The sequence below is a fragment of the Larus michahellis genome, chromosome 20 (genome assembly GCF_964199755.1).
Source record: "Larus michahellis chromosome 20, bLarMic1.1, whole genome shotgun sequence".
NCBI classification, from domain to species: Eukaryota; Metazoa; Chordata; class Aves; order Charadriiformes; family Laridae; genus Larus; species Larus michahellis.
Window position 1 is genome coordinate 3278636 of NC_133915.1, and position 24333 is coordinate 3302968.

The following is a 24333-nucleotide window of genomic DNA, read 5'->3' on the forward strand; positions in this document are numbered from 1 at the left end:
CCTCCCCTGGCGCAACTCGAGGCCGTTTCCTCTTGTCCCATCGCCTGTTCCTTGGGAGAAGAGACCGACCCCCCCGGCTACCCCCTCCTTTCAGGGAGCTGTGGAGAGCGAGAAGGTCTCCCCTCAGCCTCCTCTTCTCCAGGCTGAACACCCCCAGCTCCCTCAGCCGCTCCTCACCACACTCGTGCTCCAGAGCCCTCACCAGCTCCGTTGCCCTTCTCTGGACACGCTCCAGCCCCTCAAGATCCTTCTTGGAGCAAGGGGCCCAAAACCGGACACAGCACTCGAGGAGGGACCTCACCAGTGCCCAGTCCAGGGGGACAATCACTGCCCCAGTCCTGCTGGCCACACAGTTCCTGACACAGGCCAGGATACTGATGGCCTTCTTGGCCACCTGGGCACACTGATGGCTCATAATCCAACCCCTGTTGACTACCACCCCCAGGTCCTTTTCCACCAGGCAGCTCTCCAGCCGCTCTGCCCCCAGCCTGTAGCGTTCATGGGGTTGGTGAGACCCAAGCGCAGGATCTGGCACTTGGCCACGTTGAACCTCACACCATCGGCCTTGGCCCATCAATGTAGCTTGCCCAGATCCCTCTCTAGACCCATCCTACCCTCAAGCAGATCAACACTCCCGCCCAACTTGGTGTTGTCTGCAAACTTACTGAGGGTGCATTCGATCCCCTCCTCCAGGTCGTTAATAAAGATATTAAAGAGAACCAGCCCAAATACTGAGCCCTGGGGAACACAAGTTCATCAAGTTGTTGTGCTAAAAAAAGACATATTATAAAAGGTAATTCCTTACCTGGTCATTAAAGGTTGGTCTCCAGCAGAGGGGAGTTACCACCATCCCCAGGGGCAGCACGTTGCCACAGTGAAGTCATTTTTGTTTTAAAAATTACCGGGCTCTCCTTTTCCGTGTACTGGGGATAAAAAACGAAGCTGCGGTTCATGGAGAAGAGCCAGAAATCTTCAGAAATGGGTGTTTTCCCCCCCTGTCCAAGCCTTGCCCAAATATCCATCTTGGTCCAGGAGGTGCAAGTTGGTGCCTCCCCGGGGATTCGATTCCTGGAAAAGCCCTTTGGAAAGGCTCTACAGAGCAAGCTGCTGTGTTTTTTTCCTTTAGCTATGTCTTTCTGCGGTCTGGGCGCACCTAGCGTCCGGGCACATCCGGGAATCTACTGTAAAGCCACTATTTTTCAGGAAATCAGGCTAAATATAACTATAAAGATACCCCCAAAGTGCAACAACAATGGTGCTGCTTCCCTTCCCGGTGGCCCGACGGGCGTGCGGCGAGTGGAAGCAACTTCGCGAAACGCAACAAAAGTCACATTTATTGTGTAAAAAAAACCTGAAAAAAAAAAATAATGAGGAGATGTACAAACACTTCAAAACACCGAGGCAGTAAAAGGGCCCCGGTGAGCTCACGGGCCCGCAGAGCGCGTTCCATATTTTATAACTTTCCAGTGTTCCTTTACGGTTTCCCCCAAAGTATCTCCTGAACCTGAGAAGATAAATCACATTATTTCCACATTCAACATCCACCGCCTCCCTGCAGAGCTGCCTTTCAGTCCTCCACCTTCTCACACTTTGCTGTGGCAGACGGCGCCTTCCTCCTCCTCGTCTTCCTCAGCATTGACGGGAATGTAGCCCCCTTCCCTGGGCAAGCACCAGCACCAGCCCGCGCCGCTCAGATCCACCGCCCCGAAGCTGAAATCCCGCATCTCCAGGATCCTGAAGTCAACGGTGTCCAGCTTGGAGTAGATCTCGTTGAGCTTTTGCCAATACAGCCACGCCATCACGAGGCCGATCACCTGCAAAACAGGAGTATTTAAGCCATGATAGTCGTGCAAACCCTTCCTGAAAAGGGAGGAAAGTCTTCTCCTGGTGTCACCTGAACTCCCAAACCTGGCCACGAGACGAGAGAGGACAAGCTCCAGTAAAATCTTCTGCCAAAGCAACAGGCTCGTTGCTAAACTCATTAACGGCCGCGTCCATCTCACGACTTCCCTCCCCAGCCCCGGCAGCGGGATGCAGATTAGTTGGATGTCACCGAGACAGGGGCAGAGCTCCAGGCTCTGGCTGAGATCAAGATATTGCTGCAAGCCCGGTGCCGCCCAGGTTATTTCCCATTTCCCTGCTGGCTCTCAGGGAATTAAAAAATCTTCAGAAGAAGGGGGAAAAAGAAAAAAACAAACCCAAAACCCAAGCATTTTCATCAGCACAAGATTTCAAGCACGTTGCTTGGATTTCACCTGATGTTTCCCCGGCGGTGGCTACGAGCACCAGGCGACAAGCCCTCGCCAGGAGCTATTTGCAGACCAGACGCTGATGAGGGCCACGGTGGCAATCGGAGCGCCGGGCCATGATGGCAACCAGAGCGTTTTCAGCACAAACCGCACCTTTTGTACGAACCTCGTACCCGCCTCGACTACTGATATGTAGAAATAAGGTTTATTCTCTACAACACCCCCCTAGATGCTTTGGGGTCAGCACCGGGATACACACAGTGCAGTTTTATAGATATTTTCAAGGCACGAGACGGGATGAAGAAGGACGAGACCATCAGGGCTTTTCCTCTCGTTTTTGAGGCTAGTTAACGCGTTGTTTTTTTTCTGCATAACCATTCCTCGCAACAAGGATCAATAAATAACCCCGTTGCACCTGCACCATCCGTCAGCTGGAACCTCCTGTACTATCGCAGCGCGTTGGTTTTGGAGCTGAAAAACGTTATTAATCATTTCTCTGGGTCCTACTTGAGCCATTAAATAGTCTGGAAAGTGGGAACACGAAGAGACAGATAAACGGGGATAAGAGCAAACGGTTCTAAAGCATCTTAAATGAGGGACCGTTTTGTTTTATCCCGGAGCGGAAAGGGAAAAAGTGTTTGCCTGGAGGAGGCTGCAGAAAATGGAGGGAAAAACTCCACAGGGAAAAAGCAAATCAGATAAACGTCCCCCAGCGAGCTGAAAGCAAACAGGCAAACCCAAACACCACCGGGGTTTATTAATTTGCTTTTCAGAGACGGAGAAATACCCCGCCATCCGCACGAGCCGCTTCTGCCTCGCGCAAAAGCCTCCCCCAAACAGCTCAATAATTTATTCTGCCTCCCCAAATTCACCTGGAGGCGGATCCCGACGGGTCTCCCCCCGGATTGACAGCTCTTCCTTCAGCGAGTCAGGAGAAGGGGAAGACCGCATCCCATGAGATGCTCTCCCAACACGGAGAGCCATTCCCTGAAGTTTTGGGGGTTTGATGAAGTGCGGGTTGGAGGAACCCACAATTTATTGTCCTTTAGACAATTATTCTCTCTCCCCGTGACCCCTCCCCACCCGGGAAGGGGAATCGGGGAAAAAGCTATGGCTTCGGGAAGAAGGGAAGGGCTTAGGGCTCCGGCACCGGGGCCAGGAGTTCTCATCCCAGAGAGAAAACTCCTCAAACTCCCTCGTTTCCCTGGAAGGGGCCGTTCCTGGGATGAAATAATCCTGGGGGGCCGGCGCCCGGCTCTCGCTCCTCCTCGTCCCCGCGCCTGGTGGGGGGCTGGGAAACACCCAGACCTTGAACCCCCCCCCCAGAGCTGCCTGGAAAGGGAATATCATCACCAATTTAGGCACCAGAGTCTTCTAAAAATACGTTTTTCCCAAGCGTTAGAAGAGACCTTACTGAAAAGTAAAATTACGGAAAGGGAAATTAATCCTGTGTCGCTCAATCCAGGACAAATCCTCACTTGGAGCTTGCCCCGTTCCCACTTTCCTCATGGCACCCACCGATCCTCAAAGAGCACCCTGCTTATTTGACGTTCCACCTAATTACTGATAATAGGATTAATCGCCAAAAGAACAGATGAGGTGCCGGAGGCTGCTGCGTGGTTACGGCGAGCAGGGCTTTCCCGATTGTGGGAATTACAGAGTTTGCTCCATGCCTGGAGGGGTTCAAGGCCAGGTTAGATGGGGCTTGGAGCAACCTGGGCTGGTGGGAGGTGTCCCTGCCCAGGGCAGGGGGTGGCACTGGGTGGGCTTTAAGGTCCCTTCCAACCCGAACCATGCCATGATTCTACCAAGTGCTGGATTCGTTCCATTAGGATCCTTTGCTGGGCAAGACAACTGCAGCTGCTGAAAGAAAAACTGAGGTCTGGAAACACCTCAGCATCTCCTTTTGTTCTCCAAATGGCCCAAAATCAGGTTATCTTACAGCCCCGGCAACTTATGTGTGGGTATCTGCGTAGCTCCCCGCTGCCCTCAAAATATTCGCCGCTGCGCTGCGTATTATATATCCGTCTCAGCCGGCAACTCCTTCCCAAACACTCTACGAAATGATTTCAGCCTGCCTGCGGAGACGGCGTTCATCTCCGGCTCAAACTGCGAGAGATGCATTCGCTCCCCGAGAACACGCGCAGGACCAAGGCCGGGCTGCGCAACCTCACCGTCACCTGGGACGGAGCTTGCTTTTGACAGCAAAACAAAAATACCAAAACCAAAGACTTTGTCATGGAAACCCCAGCCGGGGTCTTGCTCTCCCACCCCATATCCGTCCCCTCTTTGGTCCCCAGAAGCCGCAGCAACCTCCAGGCCGGGATGCAGGAGGTCAAGGCTGGTTGGACGATGCTTGGACACGCTTCCCTCTCTCCGTGAACTGTAGGGAGAGCCCAGAGCAACCGCTTCCACGCGGATCCGGATAATAAGATTGTGCTAATCCATATTCAAACAGCAGAACCTTTAAGGACTTAAAAAGTTCTAAAATAATATTTAAATGTACGTCAAGCTTTAGTATTATTTACTTCTATCAGCGTTTCATCACTGGGCGGATTAAAATCCCACGGCTGATACAGTGAAAGGACCAAGCAAGCAGAACCCTTTGAAATGACAAATTTTAAGGCAAGCGTGTCATTTTTGCCCGCCCTAAACCAAACAGTAATTCAGAAAAGATTGGCGTTTGCAATCAATTGCATGCAAACGCACCCAATTCTCCCAAACCAGCCGGGTTTGGGGACGCCGTCCCTCCCTCCCGCCGGCTCCTCTCCTCCTGCCGGCGATGCGACATCTGAGGTTACCGCAGCATCCCGGTTAAACTGGGGATTTCTTGAGCGGCATAAAATTACCCCAAGTCCTCAATCCCCCAGCCTTCGCTCTCCTCTGAGTTATGAATCGACTGCCATTCCAGCTCGCCTCTAAATATCCTCTTCCGCTTAATGAAAACAGAAAAAGCTGTCAGGAATATAGATGCGTTCAATATCTCCGGCACCAAGGGCACCATGTTTTCCAGAAGTAAAGAGACTCCTAACGCGAGCGCTGATTTTATTGCATCGCAATATGAGGGAAGGCGTTATTGCAGAGGAGCATGTTAACAAAATGTATCAAATACGAGGCTAAAAATATTAAAAAGCTGCTTTTCTCCCCGACTTCCCCGCCTCGGGATGGTAATCACCAGCGACCGAGGGGAGAACTGCTTGGGGGAGTTACTGCTTGCGGGTCATTTAAAGTTGGAAAATTGCTTTTTTTTTTTTTTCCCCGGCTGGCCTTCAGTGAAATTGAGAAACCACCGCTGCCTCGGGAGGTCTTCTCGCCTGCCGCTGCCGGAGCTTTTTGGCTGGGGGGATTTAAACGCACGGGGGTTTCCCCAGGGGTAGGAGGGTCACCGAGGAGCTGCTCTTACTGCGCAAAATAAACCCCCCGACCTTCGCGTACCGAGGGAATCAATAAAGCCCTGCAGACCCACCGGAAAGTCACCGTATGATTCTATATATACATATTTTTTTATATATATGTATATATATATAATTTTTGCAATGATATAGCAATAGCAATTGCACTATGTGTGTATATAGAGAGATATATATATATATATATCTTGCAATTTGCATTGATAATACTATTTATAATTTGGCAGTACCCAAAGCCAGGGATGCCCCGCGGTGACAGTTATGGAAAAACCCACCCCGCAGATGACGTTATTTGAGATTTAGTGTCTCGTTTCCCATCCGCACACGGCAGGAGGGAGGGCGTAAAGACTTGCAGATCCTTCCTGCCGTCCTTCCCTTTGCCCACGCGCGTTGCCCACCTGGCCCTCGGCTCCCCAGACACCTTGAGCGCGACCCAAAGAAGGGAAACTTTGAAAAAAAAACAACTTTGCATCACCGCTAGAAGCAACAATAATCACTACGGCCGTGCAGGTACCTGGATTATTATGTTTTAACTCATTAAGCACACGACGCTGCAGCAGGAAGGAGACATCCTGTTGCTTTGTTGTTGGTTTTTTTTTTTTTAAGGAAAAAGTTAAATATCCAAATGGAGAGCAAAACGCAGATGTCTGCCGCCATTTCCCACCTCTCCAGCTCTTCCCAGTAGCAGCTCGGCGGCCTCGAGCCAACCCAAAGTGGCATTTTGGAGCTGAAGACCTGGATCCCCATCTCCTGGCAAGCGCCTTGGCGCTCCCTGGAGAGGCATGGCTGAAGTCAGCCCCAAATTAATCCAGTTTCGGGTAAGGAACTTCCGCGCCTTCCTTTTCACCCAGCAAAAGGGTGAGCGAGACGCCTGCTGTCGGCGAGGGCCAGCCATAAATTCTCCCATCCAACCCGTCCAAGCAGCTAGAGGACATTTATTTCCATCAGAGAGAACAAAAAATAAGCGCTCCGAAGCACAAATCCTTCGGGATTTTGTCTCGGACTCCCAGGGGCTGTACGATTGCTTACGAGCCACCCGGGAGAACGGGGAAATAAAACCCATTCATCACTCGGAGCTTTTCACATCCTCCCGTGCCGCTTCATCAAACCCCTCGTTTGTATTTCTCCCGTCCCCGCGAGAGGGACCTCCCTGCCCCAGGAAATGCATGCAGGGACACGCGGCCAGGCAAGGGCAGGCTGATTATTTTCTTGTTTTATGCCCCGATTAGAAATCCTCATTTAATCCCAGAAGGTTCCCACGGACGTCTGCAAGTCCCGGCTACTGGAAGACCCCTCGGAGTTTTCTCCACGCAAAACAGCAAAAGCTCAAAAAGCAAATTAAACCCCTTGTTATTTCGTTCCTGAACTTGCAGTTATTTCTAGCCAACTTACAACGGTGACGCTAATTATAACTGGGTGCTGTATTGTCATTAAGCGCCGGGCGTTGGCGTGTCTGGATGAGCAAAGACCCCATCCGGCCGCTTTTCCCAACCCATTGCTCCAGAAAACAAATAGTTATTGCCCCTGCCACAGCAAATGTCTCACTTCATCCACTGCGATTACCCCACGGCATGAAAAGTCATCTTTCTATTACAAGAGAGATCCAGAAGAGATTGGAAATACGCGGTCCGGTGGTTTCAGCGCCTGTTCTCCGCTCTTTTTTTGTGGTGGCGGTGAAGCATCCTGGTTCTCCGGCGCGATCCGACTCAGATAAACGCGGATGTCGCACTTCTCGGGTCAAGGCTTGCTCTCCCCTTCAAAGCCCAAAGCCCTCTCCCCCCTGGGGGCTGACAGCAGCCAACAAAGACCTTTTTTGTACCATTTCAAACAAGACAGCATCGGTCCTAATTACCAATTTCCTACCAACATCGCAAGACCAAAATGAGACTAATACGGAAACTTGGGATACTTCAACACAACTGATGGTTATTCCTTCTCTTCCAGCACTTGAGGAAGTTAAATATATTCAAGTATTTGAAACTACGCTCCAATTTCTGTGGTTCTGGCACACGGCCGACCCTTCTGCGAGGCACAAACCACGTATTTCTGTCTCCCGCGTAGGTGCTGTAAGTTTTATTATGAGGCTTTTTGGTGCTCAGCTCCATCCTCACCGAGCCCCAGCTTCGCTCGTTGTCTCGTAACGGCTCCACGTCTTCTTTTGGATTAAAGGGTTTTGCATTAGGAACAGGTCTCCGGGGGCGGGGGTGGGGGTGGTACGGCCAAGATCTAACTGCGATCTCCTCCTCGCTGGGAAAGGCTCGTTGATTGATGGCTCATCTCTCCCATGGCTGGCAAAAGGAGGCACGCTCGGAGTCAGGAACATTTTTGGATGCAAAGAAGGAAAGGGCCCGCACACTTATTTTCATGTTATTATACAATAAGAAAAAAGTCTGGAAAACCCCAGCTGTTTTCCCTTAGGCGCGTGCGGATGCACGTGTGCCTGTGCGACGCGATGGGTGGCTCGATTTGGGGTGGAAAGGTTGCATTTTGGGCCTTTGCGGAGCACTCGAAAGGAGCTCAGCTCCTCCAGCCGCATTTTCCTGGGCAATGGAACACACGAGGCTCCATTTGGCTTTTGCTTGACAAGGGTAAAAATCGAGGATGGAAAACAGCACCGAAAGGACGCTCAAGAGCCCTTGCAGGGCGACAGCGTGATTAACCGCATCCCGCCGCATCGCAGTCCCGACAAAATCAACTCCGGCCATGGAGAAAATAATCCATCAGCCCAAGGAGGGTCTTCTGCCAGCAAAATTTACTGCAAGAAAACCCTTTTCCATGCAAACCTCACCGGCTGCTGCGCAGGCGTGCGCCCGGCTCCGGAGGTTCTTGCCCATTTGGGCGGCCGTAAAGCTGGATCCTGCTAAACAGAAGAGTTGAATCATTTCAAGCTTCCCAGAGCTAATCAAGTAAAAGGCAAGCATTTATCTTTTATTGGCTTTTCCTTCCACAAATTGATATTTATAGACTGGGCTTTCACACAGGTCATGGACTGCAGATGGAAAAATCCCTTTTATTTCCCTTTTCTACTACATTAAGCACGTGGCAGCCGCTTGAGAACACACCGCCTTCCAGCCCCTGGAGCAACTGAGATATTAAAAAAGCAAAGAAAATACAAATTAGTCTTGCAAAGGAAAAGAGAACTTTGGCAATACAAAGCCCTTTACAGAAGGAAACATTTAACGTGAGCGTCACCGAGAGACGAAGACGCCCACCTACAAAATGCCCACTGCAAGTCTAACGCTGCATTTTTGAGAATTGAAACAGTCGATCTTCTGGATTTATACTCTTGGGGGGGGAACATCTACCTCTACGCCGATGCCCTATTACTCCGTAGCTGCTCCCAGCGTAGAGCTCCGGAGATTGATGAAATATCAAAGCGAAACCGAGGTAGCAACAATTTACCGCGGCTTGGCTGCGCCACAGAGTCGATGAATATTAACCCTTGGCAGGGATCTTTCTGAGATTTTTTTTTTTTTTTCTTCTTAATTGGATTGGTGCCACTTTCTGCTCCTTCCGGATGGAGAAAAAGAGGTTGAAGAGCTTTTTCTATGCGCTTGTTTCAACCTTATTACAGCGGCTACGTCTTCCCCTTGCTAAGGAGGATGAAATACCATCAGGAAACACCCCCTGCAAAGACACGGGAAGGGAAAAGTTGGAAAAACTTTACCCGAGGTCAGTGTAAAAGCTGCTGAAGGAGCGCCTGGGCTGCTGAAAGAGCAAACCACGAGGTCATTTGGCTTATTTTAACTACAAACGCGTTTTACGCGCACTGTAAACTCCTTGGATAATCTTGCTAGAGGCAGGGCAGGTAGGGATAGAGCCACTAGAAGACAAATTTATGTGCTTTGCTGCACCTGCCGAAAGACCCGGGGTTGCCTCATAATTAAACACAACTCGTACGAGGCCACAAGGTGAATTTGCCATCGACCGCCAGCCAACTACATTAAAACGTCTTTTTGAGAGCGATATGAAATGCATCACGGTTTGGCCTCGGTCTGCAGCTTGGCTGAGAGGAAGGGCAAGGAGACGGGATTGTTATTGGAGAATGAAACGGGGGGCGGGGGAGGGGGGAAAGAGAGAATGAAAGGCACTGTGCAAAGGCAGAAAAATAATTGAGTTGCTGCACTGATGCTTCGTTCTGAATGAAGTAAGACAAATGAACACAACCACTTCCCCACTCCTCAGATGGAATTTTTTTCCCTCCCCCCCCCAGTGCTTGATGGCTTACTTAAAAAAAGGCAGAGACGTTCATGATTTAAGAGCGACCATAAAATTACAAACTCCCTCTGCCTCGCACCGGCTGGGCCCAGAGGCCGGTGGCCATGCGGTGACGGACCCAGGCAGGATTTTCCCTGCCTCCTCACCTGGTTCAACACCCGAGAGGACCCAGCAGATTTACAGCTTTCCCTGAACCTAATGAGCCAGGCGCCCGCACGCGTGAGAGAGCACAGGCAAGCAGCCTGCCCCGCGCCCTTGGCCTCTCGCACAGACGTTTGGGGAAAAGCAGAGAAAACTTAAAAATGCAACAGCTTCCTGCACGCTGGAAAGCCAAAACGTGATGGTTCCTCGCATCTGAGCTTGATGGAAAGACAACACCGAGAGCAATAATCACCCGCTCGCTGCGGGCACCCTACGTCAGCCAAAACTTTTCTTGGGTCCTTCTTTCTGCATGAGAAGAGCCAATTGCTTACCCCAAATCCAAGCACAAGTCTCGGATGCTCGGATGGTGAACATCAGCCAAGCTCCAACCCCCAATCTTTGAGCCCCCCAATCTCCTCGCCATAACAGACGAGGCTGAAGTTTGACCCTAAGCAAAGAGCAAGATTTCCCTTCGCTAAGGAAGAGCAAGACTTTGAGGAAAATTGGGCAAAACCCAAAGCTGGACTCGGAAGGTGGATTACGGTCCCAACGTTCTCCCCAGCGTTCTGCAAGTTTTCCACCAAGGTGGTTTGCAGCTCCACGAAGCTGTCCTGTGTGGGACATGACAAATACCCTGGGGCCTAAAATGGGGCACATCAATACGTTCGCTCTTCCCAAAGTTCAAGGCACTGTCACCTCCCCCCGTCAACGGTGCCAACGCCTTCCCCCTTGGATCGGCAATTCAAGGACAACGTTCTCACCCCAGCTTTCTGCTGGCAGCTGCTGGGGATGAAGCTGTTTCTGGGCTGACAGCTCCTGGCAACACAGATGGCCATTTATAACTTAATCCCCTCCAAAACTTGACAGAATCAAATCCGATTTATATTTAAAACCTGGAAATCGTGAGCAGATGGGAAGAACGAGGTTCTTCATCTGAAGAGCATTTAACGGCACGCCAAAAAAAATCATAAAGCTTGCTCAAAAGCACTTGATATTCATCAAGGCTCAGCAATCCTTATTGCCATCACTGGTTTTTCTCCCCATCCTTCCCAGTTAAGAGCATCATGTTGGCAGGTTAATGGGTAACGCAACAGGAGGCTCCTGTAATGGCTCTCGACATCCTGCGAGGCAGATGGAAGCGGTCGCCTCTATTACGGCACTTTCTCACCCCATTTCTGTGCCCGTTACGTTTCCTGGTGGTAGCACAGCAGAAGTCCATCGCTCATCTGCACGCTTTGGAGAAAGCACTTTAGAAACGTGGAGCACCACAGCTAGGATTGGGCACAAACCGCTCCCCCACCTCGGTTTTTCATTTGGACCATCTGAGAGCTCAAGAGGAAAGTTCATCTTTTGAAAAATTAGCTCAATGTACCACATATTTCCCCAACAGCTTCTTGCTTTGTTCAACCACTACCTTTCACCGCAAGCGAAAACACTTCAAAAAAGAAAATCATTTCATTCCCATTTAGATAAAACCCCATATCCGGAAAGCATCACCAAATACCTCCAGCAGCCAACCCAACGTTACATTCCAATGAGATAAAAAGAAAGCTTTTGCCTAGGAGCCTCGAAAGGAATCCAAAAAAAAGGATCAAATCAACACTAAATCACCAAAGTTTTGTCAAAAATAATTCGAGAAAGATCCGAGAGAGATATTCACCTCCTTGCTAGCACAATGTCAACAGCGCTGCAAAGGGATAGCCCCAGCTCCAACCCCAAATTTCTCTCCATATCGAGCATCTGTGACGAAGAGCTTAATTACCTGTGCTGCAAAGTTGCTTGGATCCTTAGGCATCGTTAATGGGAAACGGATTTCCCGAGGCATAGCAAATCCTGCTAAATTTACGATTATGGCTTATTTTGGTTAGTATTTATGCTTGATTCGAAGAGCATAAATTTCCAGCACAAGTAAAAACAAATATAAAGGGATTTGCTGTGCTAACATATGCGTGCCTTGCTTTTAGAGGCTATTACTTGATCAATAATTAGATTTCAGGAGTGCGTTACGAGACCGCCAGTGCCGCAGTCGTAAACTGTTAATTTTGCCGAGGATGCTCTAGAAAGCGCTGTGACTTTTCCCACCCAAGACACAGATCTCGGGGGTACATGGGGGGAGAAAAAATAGCTAAAAATGAGTTATTTTCCTCCTCTAGCACAGCGAAAGAAACTGGGAGGACGTCAACCGGATCCGCCACGTACCTGTGGAAGCAGCAGGGAGCAAACGATGCCCAAAGTGGCCTCAAAGTTGTCTTTGAGCCAGAGCCCGACGGCGTGGATGCAGCCTCGCACGTGGATGACATTGAGCAGCTCCAGGCGCTGGAACCAGAGCGGAGAGAAGCATCACGGCTTTCATTGAGATGTTGAGTTTGGGGAAGAGATGTTATTTCTCGCGTTTGCTCCTTCTTGCAAGCCAAAGGAGAAGCGTTGTATGAGAAGCGTTTGGGAATTGATTTCTTGGATTGGCCCTTTCCCTGGGTTTTTGTGTCAAAAAGCTGTCCCTGGGAGCTACGGACCATATGCACGGAGATACTGCAGCTTCGATACAGCCCCTCGGCCACCCCAAAAGGCCTCAAGAATCAGCTTGAATCTCCTACCACCAAGCCTTAAAACACAACCCAGGAGCAGCATTCAGAGAATCCCAGAGTGGCCGGGGTGGGAAGGGACCTCTGAAGATCACCCCGTCCAACCCCCGGCCAGAGCAGGGTCACCCAGAGCAGGTGGCACAGGGACGCCTCCAGGTGGGGCTGGGATGTCTCCAGAGACGGAGACTCCCCCACCTCTCTGGGCAGCCTGTGCCAGGGCTCTGCCACCCTCACAGCAAACAAGTTCCTCCTTGTCTTGAGATGGAACTTCCCACGGTCAAGTTTGTGCCCGTTACCCCTTGTCCTGTCCCCGGGCACCACTGAGAAGAGCCTGGCCCCGTCCTCCTGACACCCCCCTTGAAGTATTGATCAGCGTTGATAAGATCCCCCCTCAGTCGGCTTTTTTCCAGACTGAAAGGCCCCAAATCCCTCAGCCTTTCCTCATCGGAGAGATGTTCCAGTCCCCTCATCCTCTTGGTGGCCCTTTGCTGTCCCCTCTCCAGCCGTTCCCTGTCCTTCTGGAACCGGGGAGCCCAGAACTGGACCCAGGGCTCCAGATGGGGCCTCCCCAGGGCAGAGTAATGGACTCTAACTTGATCCTCCTCAACCAAAGGGAAGTCCTCCTTTATCCAGACTTTCCCTGTTACACTCCCCAGGGCTGATCCAGAAAGGCCACGCCAAAGCCTACAGGTTCTACCCAAACATGTCGCGAGCCTGAGCAACACCCTGAGATGCCAGGGAAAAGCAATAAAAATGAATTTATACGCAGCTGCAGTAACAGCCGTCTTTGGCGGGGAAGAGCTTACCTGCAGATAACTGTTTTGTTTCAGGGGATTTGGGGAAGAAGAAGCAAATCTCATACGTACGAAGAAAAAAAGCCAGTGTTACCTCTTTATCGAGCGTCCTGTATCCACACAGGGTGTTAATGACTTCTCCGTGGACCTGCGAACAGACAATTTGCGAACAGACTTAGCTCGGAGGAAGGCAAAGGGGAAATACAAGAAATAAGAATAAAAAATAAGAAATACAAGAGCTCACTTTGTTGCCTCGGCCATTCAGTGTAGCACAAGGCTACCCTTAAACATCGCTTTGCTACCGCGGGCTCCTTTTTGGCCCAAACCATGCACGTCGGCAATAAGCTGTTGGGTTTTTTTCATTATTATTTTTTTAAACTACCTTTCTCTCCGGTTTCTGCTGTTTCGGAGGATGCTCAGGTCCCCCCCCGACACTTTTCCAGTGATTTGAGCCGGGACCAGCTCCCCGGCAGGTGAGCATTTCGCAAAGCAGCTCTTTCAAAACATTCTCCTTGTTTAATTCCGGCCACCTTTTCTAACACCGTCGGTCGTGTCTCTCCTTCATAATAAAGGGAATTTCGCAGGGATTAAACGTATTGGGCTCTCCAGAAATCAAACAGGAATTTCCCCAATGTAGCTCCGGGGAGAAATGTAAGGATTTTAGACATGCCCAAGGTTTAGATCTTTGTTGGCCAGCAAAAATGTGTCTAGAGCTACAGCAACCGAGAGAAATGCCAGCCAAACGCTGCTGTTCGGGACCTTGATAAAATAAAATCAAACTTAATTCCTCTGCTTCTGTCAGGATGGAAAGTGGTACATTTTGGGTTACAAAACTGATTCTGGCTCATCCCAAATAAATCAAAGCTGGAGAGCAGCTCTGGTGCATCCTGAGCTAGTCGGGTACTTTGCACCTCTGGGGATTGATCTTCTGATGGGGTTTGGTTTTTTTTTTTTGGCTTGTTTCACAGATCAAACAGCAGCTTCCATAACACCCTGTCTTTCTAAAGGGGCCTCGCGCCCATGAAATAATAACGTGCTGAAATGATTACGCTCTCAGAAAGATGGCTTTGACAACCAGCAAAAGCTCCTGGACAACAAAACAAAAACATCCCGTGCTTCGGAGGCAGAGAGATGAAAAGGAGAAATGTGCACATTTAGGTGTCAATTATGCTTTTCTGCAAGACGCAGCATAAAAGAAATGTGCACCTCCGGCCAGTCCGCGCCCATAAAGCTCCAGCTTGTTCCTCCTGTAATTGGCAGGGAAATTATTCCGGCGCTCCCTTACCAAAAGCTTCTGTACCTACCACATTACTCGCAGGGCTATCAAAAAAATCCCATCTCTCCCCTGCTTTGAAACGCGGTTCACAAACTGGGCGTAGTTAACGAGACTAATTAGTCCCTGTGCGTACGGCAGGCTTGCGGGGAAAACTGGAGATCAGCAGCAAAGCACCCATGAGCGTCGCCGGGAGAGGTCCCATCCGGGGTTGGGAGCCTGAAATGGGAAGCCTTCGGCGTAAGGGGAATTTGCAGCGCTCTGAAGGTAAATGCTGTCACCTAGGGTGGTATAAAGGAACCTGTAGGTGACCAAGGATCCGCCTATTTGGTTTATAGAGAGAGCAGCCCTGAGGAGAAGGACTTGGGGGTGCTGGTGGATGAGAAGCTCAACGTGAGCCAGCAATCACAGAATTGTTAGGGTTGGAAGGGACCTTAAAGATCATCTAGTCCCAACCCCCCTGCCAGAGGCAGGGACACCTCCCGCTAGATCGGGTTGCTCAGAGCCCCATCCAGCCTGGCCTTAAGAATTTCCAGGGATGGGGCTTCCACCACCTCTCTGGGCAACCTGTTCCCAGGTTTCTGGGCTGTGCTCTTGCAGCCCAGAAAGCCAACCGCATCCCGGGCTGCATCGAAAGAAGCGTGGCCAGCAGGTCAAGGGAGGTGATTCTGCCCCTCTGCTCTGCTCTCGTGAGACCCCACCTGGAGTACCCCGTCCAGCTCTGGAGTCCTCAACACAAGAAGGACATGGACCTGTTGGAGGAGGGCCCCAGAGATGCTGGGAGGGCTGGAGCCCCTCTGCTGCGAGGACAGGCTAAGAGAGCTGGGGGGGTTCAGCCTGGAGAAGAGAAGGCTCCGGGGAGACCTTGGAGCCCCTTCCAGTCCCTAAAGGGGCTCCAGGAAAGCTGGGGAGGGACTCTAGAGCAGGGAGGGGAGCCACGGGACGAGGGGGAAGGGTTTTACACTGAAAGAGGGGAGATTTAATTAGATATTAGGAAGAAATTGTTTGCTGTGAGGGTGGTGAGCCCCTGGCCCAGGTTGCCCAGAGAAGCTGTGGCTGCCCCATCCCTGGAGGGGTTCAAGGCCAGGTTGGCCGGGGCTTGGAGCAACCTGGGCTGGTGGGAGGTGTCCCTGCCCAGGGCAGGGGGTGGGACTGGGTGGGCTTTAAGGTCCCTTCCAATCCAAACCATTCTGTGATTCTATGATTCTATATAAAAAAAATAAACCGCTTTTCTCAACGGCCTTCAGTTGTCCTTGCTTTTCAAACTCCCTTTCATGGACATCGTAGGACTCTTGCTGGTGAAACATCATTGCTTTCTATCGAGCCCATCGTTCGACTTATCTGGCTACGGCACAGATTCATCACCAGTTTTCTTCCTTCTTGCGTTAAATAACCAAAGGTTTCTCAGTCGTCTCCAGTCCTGCCCCACTGTTTGAATAATTCCCTCAACACCTTGTAGCTGGGAGAAGCGTGGAAGACAGAAGTCAGGTTTTAGCCTCGATCGACTTTTGTCAAGCTCTTGCACGGAAGAGAAGGTCAGAGCTGAATTGAAATTTCTAACATAAAACCAGGCCAAAGCTTTTCTTCTTCCAGAATGCATTTTGATGCCTTCAAGGATCACAAAAGAGCAACACACGGAGACATTTAAAACTACCAAGGGCAGAAGACTGCAGTCCTTGCACTTTTTATTTCACCAATTGCTTTTTTTCCCCAAAATCAATGCCAAATGTCAGCGGTGACACTTCACAAGGGGTTTGGAGACACTGTGCTTGGCAGAGGCACAGCTTCGCTGCGGCTTCCTGGGAGAAGGCACAAGTGCCTTGGAAAACCATTTAGAAAAGCACTTAGAGGTGGGGATCCAGTCTTACACCCCCAAGCAGGTGCGTGTTTGCCCATTCCTTCTTCCTGGGAAGATTTTAAGGTCTACAACCTCAAAAATGAGACTCTTCAAAACAGCCATTCTCCTTTTCTGGAGGATGTCTGCTCTCTTTAAGGCCCCGGAAGATGCCCTAGGGAATGCAACACAAAGCTCTTGGAGGGTCTTGCAATAGAAAAAAAAAATAATCTTTTCTTGGAAAACAGGATGGTTTTATGGCTGTATTTAATGACAAGTTGAAAACACGTTGCAACCAACCTCCTAATCCATGTTTCACGCTCCTTCCTTCAGACAAGCTCGCTCCTATCAGCATCTTTCGTTCTTTCCACGACATTACGTTTCCAAATGATGTCTTCTGGTACCTCTCTACTTAAATCTCAAAGGGCCTCTAAGACAAAAGGATGCTTCGCTCTCCGTCTTTCATTCATGAAGGCACAAGTAGAGAAGAAGCACACAAGAAGAAAAGGGTTTCTTGCCCTACAAACCTTTTATAACTGGTTGATAAAAAGGTTATTCACAGAGACGAGACCATCATGTGAATCTCCACCCAACACAGAAGAATTCATACATGTGCCCGGGTAGTCCCTGGTTATCCCTCCAGCTGCGGGACCAATGCAAGATCTTCTCTTTAGCCCTTGAGTAACATATTTGGGTGGAAAGGGTTTTCAGCAGGGCTTGAACGTCGCTAAGACCCAACCAGGCATATCCAGAGTATCGCACAGAGGTACCTCCTTCATCCCGAGGTGCTTCTCCCGCCTTCTCAGCCCCCAAGGAAAACCCCCTACGACAACTTTACAGTTCCAGCGAATAGCTAGGAATAGGCAATTCTGGAGCTTACGGTAAATGCAATTACAGGGGGGGATCACTCTGTTGTTTAAACTAAGTTTTTATTAGCTTGTTTTATGTCGCAGACAGCAGAAACCTCCCAAGGGAGCTGGCTCTCCTAATCCATTTCATGCGCTATTGATATTGTGTCGGGCTGATTTCTGAACCAACAGTGCCCTGCGGTGCCGAAAATCAAAGCTCTGAAGAGCGAGGCTACATCTATCTACCTGGTTACTCTTCTCCCCAACAACGGGTTTCATTTCTCACGGAGACCGAGGTACATTTGGTGAGGTCTCGCTTCCCATAAAACCACTCGGGCTGTCAGAGCCACATTCGTGGGCTTTAATTCTTAAAAAAAAAAAGAAAAAACAACAACAAAAAAAAGCAAAACGTAGAGGATTTACCGTGGACTTTCCCTCCCAGGAGCTGGCCGCTCCCGTCCTTCACTAGAGCATCCTCCAGACCCAGCTCATTGCAATGGGAAGCCAAAAAGCTGCCTTATTTCTCACCCTACTGTATTATTGCCTATGAGCATCGTTATAAATCACGGGTGATTTCGTCTATCTCCGATACTGCCTGCTGCGCTGAAGTCTTTTGTTTGCCAAATTGTCACCCAAAACCGTGGGGAGTGTAAAAATACCAAAAAATGCACTTGACTCTCCCGCACATCCTCACTCGTAACACCGAAGGACAACACATGAATTCCTAATTCCATCTTCAGGAGCTTTAAGATTCTTAATCAAAGCCCTGATTAGAGACGACAATTATTTTTGCAGCTGATTTGCATGTCAGACTTCCACTGGTAATTAAGACACCTCAGATTTCCCTCTTTTTCCATTAAAAAAAAATAATCCGACAACAATACCAGATTGATGATATATTTTCCTCCTGCAACTCGCAAAGCCTGGGGCACAGCCGGGGTTCAGAGGCAACACCGATGCTCTGAACCCTGAGGAGGTTTTGCTACCAGGATTACGCTTAGCAAATCTTTTTTAACAGCGTTTATAGCACTTCTGGCCACAGCAACCAGGGATATTTGCCCCTTTTTTTCCCCCCCCCGCCTTGGCCCAGCTCCTGGCGTTTTATCCACAGCGCGCGTCAGAATTGATTGCAACGAGGCGAACGGTCGCATTAAACGAGACGGTGTCGGAGCACCCGGCTTAGTCTCAGCTGAAAAGCGCTGCTTGGGGGGTGCGGGTCTCAATTTTCAGCTCTGAAAATGAGCAGAGGAGACCCTAACGGCTCTGCAAATCCACTCCCCCCTCTCGCCGTCTCCGTTGGACCCAGCTCGCAGCGCGTTGGAAATGCGGCTTCGCAAGGGCAGGTGCTCACGGGGCCTTTTTTTATTCCATTGCACAAGGGCGGCTCTTCCTCCAAATACCTCTCCCAGTCCCATTTTCAACAAAACCCTCAAAAACCTCCTCATTAGGAGCAGACGCCGGCAAATACAATCCCCATGTGCCACCAAACGCCACCTGAGAAACGTGTCCTCTCGGACAGGAGGGCAGGGGACAACAGCTCGTTTGGATCCGCGCTGAGACGCAGCCAAGTCCTTTTAAGATGCTGCTGTTTCTTTGCAAAACGATCCTCTAAAACCATTTTATGTCACATATTAAGTCGAGAAACAGGAACTCGGCATTTCTAACAACTCCTTGGCATGAGGGATGTGACAATAGCCCAGCACTTTGGTATTTATTCTACGTTAAAACTACTAAAATACAGTGTAGCCCATATATATATATTTTTTTTTAGTTTCTTTAGCTTCTCACGCTGATGCTGTCTCAAACCGCTTTGCAAGGTGTCAATGCAGTTTGCAAGAAACCCTCCAGCACGGAAATATGCAGTAATAACCAGCTGGAAGAGGGTGTTTTGCTGAAATATTGGTTGAAATAAAGGCACTTTCCGTGCCTGGGCCGCCTTACCTTCCTGATACAGCACGTGTAGGGCACCCCGCACGCCAGCGGCCCGCTGCTGTTGCAGGAGTGGTACTGGTTAACCTCCCAGTCTCGGTACTCATCGCCGCCGCAGCATGAAAACTGCAAAAAGAAAAAAAAAAAAAAAAAAGAAGAAGAAAAGGAGAGGATGAAACGTGGAGCTGAAGGAACCTCGAAACCTCCATCCCAGCCTCACCCCGCATCCCCAAGGCTGCTTTGCAACGCCAGCACCGGGAGCCCCGAGTACCGCCTGCTTTCCAGGATCCTAAATAGGAAGTCGAAGACACCGTGCAAAAAAAGAAAAGCGACTGTTTAGCCCCATTTCCCCCCGTTTTAGAGGCGTGCGGCACTTGTAAATGCGTACGCACGTGTACTGGAAGCATCCTTGCCTTCACGAGCCCAGGAAAGATCAGGCTCATTCATGCATCGCTGATTGAATTCCAGGTGACTAATCCATCCTATTCCCGGGGCGCGCAGGAGAGATGGCTCTTTCAGTGCCTTGAATGAATGTATTTCTTGGCTCCTGAAGGCAGCTCGTCTAGTTGGTGCCATTCGACAAAATGCTAATAAGGCTCTGCAGTCTAACAGGGATTTCTCTTCCCGTCAAGTTAAATTAGAGATCAAATGCTGCAGCTACAAAGGAAAAAAAAAAAAGCTTCTTTTTTTCCTTCTGTTCGCACAATGAAGAAGGAAAGAAAAAAAAAAAAAGAAAAAGTTTAATGAAAGTCATTTTCTGTTCTCCGCAGAATAAAAGGGGGCTTATTATATATCAAGTCATCCCTTCTCTTGGTAAACAAGCTTGAATCTTTAAGTTTTTCCCCGGAATGAAAAGCCTGAAGTGGGCAGGCGAGGTGCGCGCGCTTGATAAGCCAGAAAAAAAAAACCAAACAGGTTTTCCCCAATTTTTTTAAGCACCGCGCTCCGCAAGGGGCAGTTTTTGGGAGCTGTTTGACCCTGTGGCGCATCCGCTCCTGCTGACGGGTTGGTGGCGATACTTGGCCAACGGGAGTAGGAAAAGTCACCAGCTCTTGGGCTCCTGCTGGTCTCCTCCGGTGCCAAAACGGGCAGATATGGCCAGGAGCAGCCAACCCACAGATTTACAACTATTTTCTAACTTTCTACCTTTAATTCCTAGATTACTTTTAATCCTACCTGTATCACTGAGGGAGACCAGTTTGCAAAAGTTCCCCTAGAAAGAAGGGGAGAAAAACACCTCAAGGGATATTGGCTATTGCTGCCCGTTTGATATCCCCATGCTGCAAAGGAGTTTTTTTCCATTTGCTTTTTATAAACATGCAAAAATTGGTAAAAAAATCCTTATAACGAGCTGCCGGGAAGCCTCACCGGGGTGGTTTTCTTCTCTGCAAAGAGAATTTTAGCCCAAATTACTGTTGTGCCTGGATTTATTTCTCATAACCCAAGACAGACTTTGGCGTGGGTTTTACTTTCACGCAGGCTCCCGGCGCTCAGAGAATTGTAACAAGGAGAAAAAAAAACAAACCCAAAGAGAGCCCACGGAAAGAGCCTGGCAGGTCACATCCGAGGAGTTCTCCGTGTCGAGGATCGTTGCCGCCACCCGCGAGACCCGGGCTCATTATGGCTAAAAGCGTCGCCCTCGAAGCAAAGCGCTCGAACGAGCCACGCCGGTGAAAGCTGCCTTTAATCTTCCCCGAGAAGAACGGAGGAGGTTTGCGAGCACGACACCCTCCATCCCTCCCGGCCTTACTTTTGAGTTGGGAGCCGCTCGGGTTGAGGCAAGAACCGCAGCCCCGGCAGCTCTTTGAAATTCAAATCCTGTGCTCAGCGAAGCGGTTTGAACTCTCCTCTTCTACCTGTGCTGAGCAAACCATTAAAAAAAGATAAATTGAGGAGCGGCAGAATAGCTGCCGTTACCGACTTGGGGCAAACCTGGGCTTTTGAGTCACCCTTGTCTCCAGCCTCACGTCCAAGGGCTGCGAAGGGCAGCAGTTCAGCAGAAGCGAGTGCTAAAAACGTATTAAGTATTGTTTTCTTTAGGGCAAATTTATTTCCATATCTACTCGCTCACAGGCAGCCAGAGCCGGTAGGTGTCAACCGGTAAAACTACATTATTTCCACCATCACCCTGGCGACGTAAAATGTTAAATGTCTGGCATTTTGGACCACAATTACTTGTTTTTACTGTATGATACTGGTTTGATATAGATACTGGTCTCTTTTTGAGAGAGGGTTTAAGCAAAATTCAAATTCTAAGGAGCGTAGTTTGGTTTTGTCCGACCTAAATAAGCCGTCTGCCAGCTAACCTATGCATGGACAATGTTTTTAATACGGAAAATGTCCAGAATAACCACTAAATGATGATAACGGGCTGCTCTGAGCTCGCGTTTTATCCAAAAAGCAGGTCTGGGTGCAATCCTTCCTTCCAGTTTTCACCCTCCAAAAAGCGAACTGGGCTGCTGAAGTTCCAATAAAACCAATTTGCCTTCTCTTAAAAGCAGTCAATTCTTTGCGTTCCTTCTCCCCGGTCCTCCCCTCAGGACGCAGCAATTCCGCATTTCCATCGCTGACATCGCTGCTGTTCCCGGTTTGGAAATCACGCGCTAATAGAAAAGCTCACAGCAATGAGCTCTACGTTCTGGCAAAGCTCCTTCTCTCGCTACGAGACGAAATGTGCCGACGTTAACGACACTGTAAGCAGCCACAACTTCTCGCGGTCCAGAGAGAGACTTTGAGATGAAGTTCTCCTCCTGAAGACTTTTAATAAAAAGTCAAGTGAAGAAGTAGATGGGGAAAATGTTGTAAAAATGGGGTGAGATTAGATGATAAATGCCTGATCCTCACTTGTTTGGAGATATAGAAACCTTCCCACAAATAAATCTGCTTTATCTGGAGATCTGTGGTCTCTCCTCCTTGCCAAGGCTCGTTGAGGATGGCTCCAACACGGACTTTACGACTGCTCGCGGCAGCATCCATTTATCATTCACACAAAGCGATCTCAATTACAGCATCCTCTTAGAGAGGTTGGAATAAAACTTGAAAAAGATTCAGATCCTTCTCAAAATCAGTCGCGTCTTGAGACCTTCAGAGGGCTCCCACTCTTAATGCGCTCGGCTCATTAACGGTGACTCCAAGAGTCAAAAGCAGGTATTTAAGCCAAGAGAGGGCACCACCAGCCTTAAACTCCAGCTACATCAAAGAAGAAGGAGCTTCACAATCTCTTTTTCTTCAAAGCCGGAGATAAGATTCACATATTTATGACGCTTCAACCCATAATGAAAAGAGAAAGCAGGCCAAGGTGAGAACATCCAAAGTTCATCTGAAAGCAGATGCCCTCCAAAACCAACCCCGGAGACGTGACATCATTGCGATTTCTCTCCTAGATTTCAAGATTTTGGTTTTTTCTGCTTTTTTTTTTTCATTCACCAAAATGCTTCGAGCCAAGTGCTTCCCCCCCGGCAATAACACAAATAACGGGTAAACCAAAAACCCTCACTCAAAATACGAGCAAACCCACAACCCCCACAATTCCCAGGAATGGTTTCTCGCCGGTGCTGGAAAACCAAATGCTACATTAAAGCTAACCAAGCTTCTCCGGACCGGTCACACGCTTAACGGCACGGAGAATAACTTCAAATCCTGACTTTACGTAGCTTTTCGATGGATTTAGGGGAGACAAATTGTTCCTTTGCTGAAGCGCGGCTGCCTTGGGTTTCAAGAGACAAAAAGGAAACACGTCTAGCCAGGGCTCAATGGCAGGAATTAGGAAGGCATTTTAATTTAATACTTAATTTAATATTTAGTACCTCAAACCAACTACGTGGTGCATAAAACGCAAGGCAAGAGCAGCAGCGTGTCAAAAGTTTGGTTAAAAAAAATATAAATAAATAAGAGTTGCAAGGATGGTTTTATCGACCTGCAGGTTGGCTTGAGGATAGGGGATGGATCCTGCCAACTCCTGGCAGGCTCTAAGAGTTAGATACGAGACAGAATATGCAAACACACACCTAAAAAAATTAAAGCAGACTTTGCCAAGCCCCAGTGTTGGACTGGACATAGCTCTCACCAATCCCAGGACCGCAAGCTGCCCATGGAGAGGCCAGAGATCTCCTCTCCTTCCAGCTTCTGCGTGAAAACACCTTATCTGCAATTTTCCTGTTGAGTCAAGGGCTTGGCCAGCTACCGATGGCACCTCAAGTAAAGAGGCTTACCGAAGGTGGCCTATCTAAGGGCCGTTGCAGCCCTGGAGCAGCTTTATCATGTGTTATTTTACTCCTCCATCTCTCTCGATGCAGGTTGGGGTAGCTATCAAAAAGCTTTCAGGCATTAGGCACCCGTTTGCCTTCAAGATTGGGAAATATAAATATCCTGGTACGGTCCACGCCGTGGCGCGGAGCAGAAGATGCTCTTCATGGGGAACACAGACGGCAGAATAACTCGCCAAAAAAAAAACCCCGCGGGGTGAGCCCGGGGAGCAGCACAATGCAAAACCGCGCAAAACGAGCAGTGGAAACCAAGAAAGACAAAGATATTCAAGGTAGATCAAGAAAGGCACCCGAGGGATGGGATCAAACTCTAAAAATACAGGGAAGACTAATGCTTCTGCTTCGATGAGGCACGGAGTTAACTACTCTCTGAAAAACTTCACAACCGGACCTCCCCAATGCCATCTCCCCCCCCTCCCCTCCAAAATCGAACCTTTTCTTGTACAAAATCCAAGATGTTCTTGAAGTCAAGGTCATCGTAATAGTGTCTGATGCCCTCTTGGATGTTGGCGTGGAAAACCGCGTTCATCTGGGGAGAGGAAAAATGAAAACCATGGCTCACACATGGAAAAGTCACGGGGAGAATATAGCAAAACATGAACGTTTTTTCATAGCAAGTGTTGCCAGCTGTTACCGGAGTAAGAATTTAACCCGCGTGCTGGCACAAGCTTACTTCTTGGGGTAAAATTCATCATTTTTGAGCTCTCAGGGTTAGCAGCATCCCATAGCATCTCTCCGTTTCCTGCACATCCAAGCAGACCCACGCACCTTTACCTATCCGATTTTTCCT

The 24333-nt window shown here is 49.3% G+C and overlaps 1 protein-coding gene across 1 annotated transcript in view; it reads right to left on the reverse strand.

The window, feature by feature from the left end:
• Positions 1 to 1318: 1318 nt before the first annotated feature.
• Positions 1319 to 24333, reverse strand: part of LOC141733428 (tetraspanin-15-like) — a 50859-nt gene continuing 27844 nt past the window's right edge. The window contains exons 4-8 of the mRNA XM_074563776.1: positions 23977 to 24072; positions 19291 to 19404; positions 13489 to 13542; positions 12218 to 12334; positions 1319 to 1814 (exon numbers count right to left, since the gene is read on the reverse strand). Coding sequence (XP_074419877.1) covers positions 1584 to 1814; positions 12218 to 12334; positions 13489 to 13542; positions 19291 to 19404; positions 23977 to 24072 — 612 coding nt within the window. The 3' untranslated portion in view covers positions 1319 to 1583. The remainder of the gene's footprint in view (positions 1815 to 12217; positions 12335 to 13488; positions 13543 to 19290; positions 19405 to 23976; positions 24073 to 24333) is intronic.